Source organism: Pediculus humanus, genomic scaffold (assembly GCF_000006295.1).
Source record: "Pediculus humanus corporis 1103172107383 genomic scaffold, whole genome shotgun sequence".
Lineage (NCBI taxonomy): Eukaryota > Metazoa > Arthropoda > Insecta > Psocodea > Pediculidae > Pediculus > Pediculus humanus.
The window spans coordinates 1,002,311-1,011,345 of NW_002987010.1; the positions used below are offsets into that span (position 1 = coordinate 1,002,311).

Consider the following 9,035-nt stretch of genomic DNA (forward strand, 5'->3'; position numbering starts at 1 on the left):
CCCTTTCCACCCCCGAATTTTCTACCCTTTCGTCCGTAGTTTTTTCACCGTTTATTTTCCAAAAAGAAAACATGAGTCTTATTAAAATGGATTATGTGGTTTTTAGTAAAATAAACGAAATTTCGGATTAAATATTCGTTATGGTCGAATTGAATAAAAGGTAAATTTTCTTCTTCTTCTGTTTGTTTTATAATAAAAAAAAAAAGGTACAAAAAAATTTTCCCTTGTTTTTTATTAATTTTTACCACGTTAGAAACGTTTCCAACGGAAAATTTTCTTTCTCTCTCTCTCTCTCCTTTCAAACCGCATATTCTTATCGTAACCGAAATGTGTGTGCGTTGTTCACAAAAAAATTTTCCAGACGTTGTTAAAAAAAAAAAAATGGCAACATTTTGTGATCCGACGGAAACAAACATTTTAACAAACACGACAAACGAACGAGAGAGAATATTGTAAAAATCAACAACAACAAGAAGGAAAATAATTTAACCTGATTAGAAGAAGGAGCTTACTTATTATAAAAAGAGAAATGAAAATAAAGGAAAAGAGATAAAGAGAGAGAGAGGGGGTGAGTGAGTGAGTGAGGGGGAGGTGAGGGGGAGGAAAGAGAGAGAGAGAAGGATGATAAGAACGAACATTAATTTTTTTTTTGGCTCTCTTATGTTTGAATTTGTTGACATAAAGAATTAACGACTCCGTAAAAAATTGGACATAAGGGGGCGCAATCTGTTTATGATGACGGCATAAAATTTTTACTTTGACGTCACAAAATGTCGCGCGATTACGGTTTACGGGGGAGAAAAAAAAACTTTTTCTTTTCCCGTCAAAACGATGATTCTTCAAACCTAAACCTTAAAATTTAAATTAAAAAAAAAAAAAAAAACATTCGAATGGTAAACGTATCGACCGGGGAAAACTATACAACATGAACCTTATTTAAGTTCAATAACGATAATAACGTAATCATCATTATTATTATTATTATATAAACAAATAAATCAAAATGTCGTCCCATCACCTGATACATAAATAACATTCGACACGTTAAAGTTTAAATATAAAAAAAAAAAAAAAAAAAAAATTAGGAAACGATTCGTTTTGGGTGTGACGGGTGGTATTCATTTAATATACAAACACAGAAAAACGTAGAATTGTCGATGGGGAAAACGAACGACGGGGTGTGGAAACCGGGAGTGGGGACGAGGGGGAGGGAAGAGGAGGAGGAGGAGGTTTGCCGTTCATATATATATATATATATAAATATAAAATGGCAATTCCCGTAGGCGGAATGGTGCGGTATTAAATAAATTAGATAAGTGTTTATTTACACATGGAATTAATCATCCCCGATTTTCCACCCTCCACACACACACACACACACACACCCATCACGACAACAACAACGATGACGACTCATTTCAATCCGGTCTAAATTTATCGCTAACTTATGGGTAATTGTCAAACGAATAAAAAAAATAACCGCCGTATGTCACTTTTAGCCTCAGCCATCAGTTAACAATAATAATAACAACAACAAAAAAAAAAAAATCGTCTGCTAATCTACTAAAAATTTTTTTTCCAATTTTTTTTTACTGATGTTGTTGTTGTCGACTTTTTTTTTGTTTTTTTTTTCCTACAAACTAGTTATTATTATTTAATATTCATTTTCGTATTCTCTCTCTCTCTCTCTCTCTCTCTCTTATTAAAAATTATTATTATTTCTAAAACTCGCGACAAAAATTTAAAAAAAAAAAAATAACATCAATCACCCTGGAGTAAAAGATAAAAAAAAAAAAATCACTTTTGATAAGGGTTAGGGATGAACCTGAGGGTTTAGTTTGGCCACATGGGCTCGTGTGATTATTATTATTATTATTTTTTCCTTCTCTTCTTTTATTTACGCTCACAAATTGTAGTAATAATAATAATAATAATCTTTATTTGCATTCAACTTTAATAATAATAATAATAATTATTATTATTATTTATAGCACCCATTATCAATTTATATCACTGTTTTTTTTCCTTTTTTTCATGTGTAAAACTAAATTGTTTGTCACCTGTCAATATCATTATTATCATTATTACGTATCATTATTATTATTATTATCATTACTTAGGAAAAAAAATTAATTAATATTTTGTTTTACCGTAATAAAATTACTTAATGATAAGAGAAAAAAAAAAAATAATTGACGTCATTAGGATATAAAGTGTTTTGAAACTGTGGTAAACTATCGGTTACGGATAAATTATCAGGTATCAGGTTTTGTTTTGTTTTGTTTACGTCACGATTTTGTTTCCCTTATTTATTTCAATAAAGCAAAATTTTCATCCCTTAAATGTTTAAAAAAAAAAAAAAAAAAAAAGAAAGAATTAATTTAATTGCCGGTTTGGATAATGCGAGCAAACAAGTCGTCATCATCATCATCATCGTCATACCATGTAATAAAAAGCATTTGTCGTGAAATTTAGTTTGTCCTACAAATTTCATTGAAATCAAATAAAATAAAAGGACTCGATAAAAAAAAAAAAGAAAAAAAAAATTTTCCTTTTGTAATGTTAATGCAATCTTATTAGCGTTGTATTGGGGTGGTTTATAGGCAATAAATAAATCCTAAAAGATAAAGGGTGTCTCCATGTGGTGACAACTCTTAAAAGGGGTTGAATTCATCCGGTTTTAAATGGGAGGGAGGAAGAGGAGGAGGAGGAGGAGGAGGAAGGGTAAGAAAAAAACCGGGGATGATGATAATAATTAGCACAAATCATTTGTATTAAAAAAAAAAAAAAAAAAATTATTCAATTGTTTGATTTGAAAATTTTTTACTTTTATTTTTGATAGAAAGAGAAAGAGAAAGAGAGAGAGAGAGAGAGAGAGAGAGAGAGAGAGAGAGAGAAAGGGAAACGGAAACGGAAATCGTTTCATTTTTAATCTTTTCCAAAAAAAAAAAAAAAATACAAAAATGATTTATCATAAATTAAATCGATGGGTCGACTTTTAGTCATGGCATGTAATGAATCCTAATTTTTCTAATTTACCACCACCACTTTTCTCATACCCACCCCCACCCCTTTTCTTTTGACACGTCGTTTTAAACAATGAATAATTTCAAATCTTTTTTTTTTTTTTTAATCCACCCTTTAACCGAACAAAAAAATAATTTTCCCCTGTTTATTTCTCGCACATGTTCTCACATTTAAACACCACCATAGTTATTTTTATGTATCTATTATTTATTTATTATCGATTTGTGTAATTTTCAGGATGCGTACCTGGAAGTCATGCACTTTTGGGAAAAACAAGACGACCAAGAACGGCTTTTACAAGTCAACAATTATTAGAATTAGAAAAACAATTTAAACATAATAAATATTTATCAAGGCCGAAACGATTCGAAGTGGCAACATCGTTAATGTTAACGGAAACTCAAGTAAACATAAATTTTCCTAAATTTTCTTATGTAAAAAAAGAAAATCTTATAATAACGGTTGTTATGCGTTACAGGTGAAAATATGGTTTCAAAATAGACGAATGAAATGGAAAAGGAGTAAAAAAGCACAACAGGAAGCCAAACAAAAAGAAGAATGTAGTCAAACAAAATCAAAATCTTTAAATTCACCCAACATAACGACAACAACATCCGGTGGTGGAAAATCATGTTTGATAACGACAAAAGACTCCAAAGAAATACGGATGAAAAATTCGGAAAATTTAGATATTCGAATCAGGTATCCGATGAACAAAGATATATACGCCTCTCGTGGGAACGAAGAATTTATTGAAAAAAACGAAGGAACCGGAAACGGTTCATCTTCATCATACTTTCAACAATCCCGTGGAGGGTTAAATTATCCTTCTTTGGATTGTAGAAAAGGTTCTTCGATATCATCATTTTGTGATAAAAATTTATTTAAAAATGACGAGGATAACGTACAAAGTTCGGAAGAAAGTTTTCAAAGTGGAGAAGGTAAAACTAATAATAGTAATAATAATAATAATAATATCGACGATGGAAATTTTTCATCATTGACGAGATTAAAAGGATTCGAACAAATTTCAACAGCGACGAGTAGTACGACAGCAAAAAGATTTTACGTTAATATTAATGATAATAATAATTGTAACGAAGGTTTATATAGGCCTTACGTCGTGTAAAAAATTTTTTTTCATTGAAATCTCATATTGTAAAAAAAATTCTTTTTACGTTTCCGGTGTATCATGTGCAATTAAATTTATTTATATATTTACATAAATTTATTAATAATAATAATAATAATAATAATAATAGTTCCTAAATTTTATTTTTCATGTTTTTTTTTTTTCAAATCGATGTTGTTGAGTGTTTTTTAAGTTGATTGAATAAAAAAAATTTGTCGCCATTTAAAAAAAAAAAAACTATTTAGAGTTTGTAAATAAATAAATAAATAAATAATTAATTAATTGTCTTTTTTATTAATTAATTAATTACCATTTTCCTTCCTTTTTTAAAATTATTATTACCCGATAATTAATTACAACCGATAAGGATTAAAATTAAGTAAAATTATTTGGAAAATTTTTTTTTTTAAAATTGATTTGAGCCACGTTTCCGTCGTCCTTCCCCCTTTCCCCTTCTCCCTTCCTTCCCCACCATTTTTTTTCGTAAACTGATATATATTATTATTATTATTACCGTAATAATTAATAATTTCTTTTTTTATTTTTCTAAATTTAAAAGTCAAAAGTTACGCTTTAAAAACAAAAAAAAAAAAATTTACGCTTTTACTTTTTTCATCCTTCCTTAAAACTTTCATCATTATTATTATCATTTTCATTACCATTATTATTTTTCATTATAATTTTTATTATTATCATTATCATAATTAATTATAATATAAGTAAAAAAAAAGAAAAAGAAATTATAAATTTTAAATTAAAAAATTTGAAAGTTAAAGTCAAAAAAAAAAAATTTTTTTAAATCACCTTTAAGAAAATTTTTTTTTTTTTTTTTTCCAATTTCTAATTTTTATCATTATCATTATCATTATTATTATTATTATTATTATTATTATTTTGTTGTTTTACCCCAATAAAAAGAATTAATTTTGGGGATGTCGTCGTGGCAGCATAAGAAACCATGTGGAAAATAAAAAATCAGGGGAAGGGAGAAAAAAAAAGCAAAGGAAAAAAAGAAAAAAAAAAGAAAATACGATGATTTCTCTCTCTCTCTCTCTCTCTCTCTCTCTCTCTCTTACTCTCTCTCTCTCTCTCTCTCTTTCTTCCTCTTTTTCCTTCGTTTTTTTTTTTTTTTTGGCTGTCGAGTGTGAGATTAAAAAGAACATCACAGATCATTTATTCATGAGCTGTCGTAGTTGTTGTATCAAGCTTTTACTCAAATTGCTTTTCATTTCAATCAGTTAAATATTTCTTAAAACGGATTTACAGAAAGAAAAAAAGAAAAGATTATTTCAAATGAAACGACGCTTTAAAAAAAAATCTCAAATACTCTATAAAACAATAATAATAATAATAATAATTTTTCTGTCATTTTGTAAACCTTTTCTTTCAACAACTACAAACTATAATTTATAGCAAAATAAATTACCAAAACGTTATTTAATAATAAATCATAACGAAATAAAAATATTTTCTCTCTTTTTTTATATAGTCTATAAAGTTTTATATCCTTTCTTAATAATAATATTAATAATAATTACTATAATTCACATATAGTCTCGTATAGTTACGACGTATAAATCAAACTCTCAAATTCAATCATTCAAGGAAAATTTTTTTTCGAGCGTCAGTTTTATTGGAATTACCTAAAGATTTAAATTTAACGTAAATTTTATTTTATTTTATTTTTGTTGGGTGATTTAAAAAACATTCGAAAAATCGGCCATTTTTTATTTTTTATTTTAAACCATTGATAATTTTCAATAATATTGGATGATTTGGGAGTGAAAACGACGTTGTAAAATGATAATATAAAATGAAAATAAATAAATAAAATAAATTTTTTACAAGTTTGATTTTTACCTTCCATTTTGTTTTTTTGTTTTTTATTACACTTTGTTTTCGATTTGATTTTTTTTTATTTGAATTTAAAATTATACGACCGCATATATATAAATAAAATTTTCAAACAATTTTTAATACTAGATATCAATCATTCAGTGTCAAACAAACAAACAAACGAAATTAAAATTGTTGTTGTTGTAGTTTGCTTTTTAAATTGTTTTACGTTTTCCCGCCATTTTTTTTTACGTATCAACTTTATCAATTATTATAATAAATATAAATGTATATTAATTAACGTTTTAAAAAATTATAAATTTAAAAAAATTTAAAATTATAATAAGAGAGAGAGAGAGAGAAAAGAATAGAAAAAAAAAACGTCGAGAGAGAGAGTGAGAGAGAAAAATTATAAATTAGAATTAGTGAGTGAGTGAGAGAGAGAGAGAGAGAGATATGGAAATACATAAAAATTCATTTTAATTGTTAATTTATAACCCAAATAATTAATCAAATTTTCAAGTTGTAAGATGAAAATAAAATGATTTGTTAACTTTACAGCTTCTCCGCTAAATAAGAAAATTTTTCATTTTGCATATTCCCATTGTGCATGTTGTTTCCATTTATTTCCGATTAACCCTTTTTTTCTTTTTCTTTTTTTCGACGCTTTAAATTTATACGAGAGTTACGCACACCCATACATTTACGCATACGCATTATTAACAATAAATTCTTTCGATGGAAGAATCACGTGGTATTAAAAAAAAAAAAAAAAAACTAATATTTAAAAAGAATGTTTCGCTCGTCGTACAACGCTTTACGTTACGTCATTCGTTCATAATTATCGATTAAATTAAACCGTTTCCGGTAAATACGATCACTTCCGGTTTATCGATTTTAAATACTCACGAAGTCGAAGTTTTTTCCAATAAAAAAAAAAAAAATTCAAGAGATATTAATTAAAACTATCACCATTAGAATTTTTAAAGGGAAAAATTTAATCAAAAACAAAATGGCGACCGATTTCGTGCATTGAAAATAATAATAATGATGATAAAAAGGGTTTAGGTAAAACAAGAAAAATCATCGAAAAGGTGAAAATTGTTAAACAAGTTAAGAGTGGAGTAGTTAATGAGACAATGAGTGAAACAAAATGGCGGCTCAATTTCCATTTTCCGTATCATCTTGGGTTTCATCGGTGGAGCTTTTTGTTAAGGGTTGGTTGGTAAAAGGGGAAAGAAGGGGTGGTTGGAAATTGAAATCATTGAAAAACAGGGTGAGCACAAACTTGTTTAATTTTTTTTTTTTTTTTCATTATTCCCTCGACATTTTTCTTCTTCCTTTTTTTTTTTTTTTAAATTTTAAATTATTTATTTATTTATTTTTTTAAAATTCAACGTTGCGACTAATCGTAAACAATAATAATAATAATATTTTAAGGGGAAAATGTTTTTCAACCTCCCCTCTCCTCCTTTCCCTTCCTAGATTTTTAAGGCGTTGAATAAATTTTTTTTTTTCCAGGCTAATAATTAATTATATTATCGTAAAAAAAGCTTTTAATATCAATAATCAATATATACATTGATATGCATTAACTCTTTTAGAAAATGATAAATTTAATACATTGATAAAAATAATAATAATGATAATGATAATAATAATAAAAATAGTAAATATTTGATCGATAAATTGATTTTTTTTTTCCATAATCCATTCATCCATTTTTTTTTTTTTTTCGTAAATATATAAAATTCATTTATAAAAAAAATTTTTTTTGAGATCACTAAAAGATTTGAAATAATTATTATTATCATCATCATCATCGTTTTATTTGATGACACGTGACGTCATAAAAAAAAAAACCATTTAAAAAAAAAATAGAAAATTTCCTTTGTTTAAATAATTTAATTTAAATTACCAAAACGATGACTTTCGTTGTTTCGACCGATTAGAAAATTTTTCAAAAAATGAGGAAAAGTTACCGGAAGTTGATAAACCACTTCCTGTTCAGGTACGAAAACACAAAATTTTCAAAATGTAAAAAGAAGAGACGGGCAATACGATTTTTAAATAATACGATTATTAAAGACCGAAAAAATTTAAAAATTAAATTGTGACGTAATTAATAAAAAATACAAATCAATAATAATAATAATAATAATGATAAAAAAAAGGAAGCGAAAAAAAGGTTTATACGATAAGATTTTGTTTCGACCAAAAAAAATACCACGAAAAATAAAACGAAAGGAATATATATATATATTATTAAAAAATAAATGAAAATTAAAAAGGAAAAGAAAGGAGGGAAAGAAGAAAGGGGAGTAAAAAAAAAACAAAATGGAGGGAAAAGGAAAAAAAAAAGGAAAATGAAAGAAAGAAAGAAAGAAAAAAAGATGAAGATTAGAATTTGAAGTTTGGAGGCATGTTGTAGTTGGTGTTCTCTCTAATTAGTAATGGTCGGGATTAAAGTGGAGCTTGGGGAGCTATTAGGGCAGTTAGACTGTTAATTAAAATGTTTCTCGTAAACTTTAGATTAATGGACGCTTTGGGAGCACGAATGGGGAGGCCTTTTTTATCGGGACACTAAAAAAAAAAAAAAAAATTTTTTTATTTCTTTCTTTTTAACCTTTATTCATTTATACGGTTAGTCGTCGTTATCACGTTTGTTTTTTTTTTTAATATTACGCTTAAGTTAAGTAAAATGTTTACGATAATGATAATAAGAGTAAAAAGAGCGGGGAGGGAGTGAGTGGGGGGGAAAGAAGGGGGGGAAAAGTAATCCCATTGAAAAATGCCTCTTTCTAATGAAAATGGGAGGTAACAGGAATTGATATGAGGCTCCGCACACACACGCACACGCACACACGCACTCGCATTCCTCCTCTTTTGCTTTTTTCTCATTTCAATTATCCTTTCGTCCTTTTTTCCCTTTTTTTGACGTCATTAACAGCCAAGTGGACAATTAGCTCACTAATCGCACCTTTGGGTATCTTTCACGCAAGCGCCAATTTATAATCGCTCCCAATTTTTCTTTAATAAT

At 27.3% G+C, this 9,035-nt stretch overlaps 1 protein-coding gene across 1 annotated transcript; it reads left to right on the top strand.

Moving 5' to 3' along the window:
* Positions 1 to 2,684: 2,684 nt before the first annotated feature.
* Positions 2,685 to 4,156, top strand: Phum_PHUM035300 (Homeobox protein Hox-A2, putative; the record flags this gene model as incomplete). Its single annotated transcript, XM_002423038.1, has 3 exons — positions 2,685 to 2,724; positions 3,265 to 3,431; positions 3,506 to 4,156. The coding sequence occupies 3 exons, from the start codon at positions 2,685 to 2,687 to the stop codon at positions 4,154 to 4,156; spliced, it is 858 nt and encodes a 285-aa protein (XP_002423083.1).
* Positions 4,157 to 9,035: the final 4,879 nt, after the last annotated feature.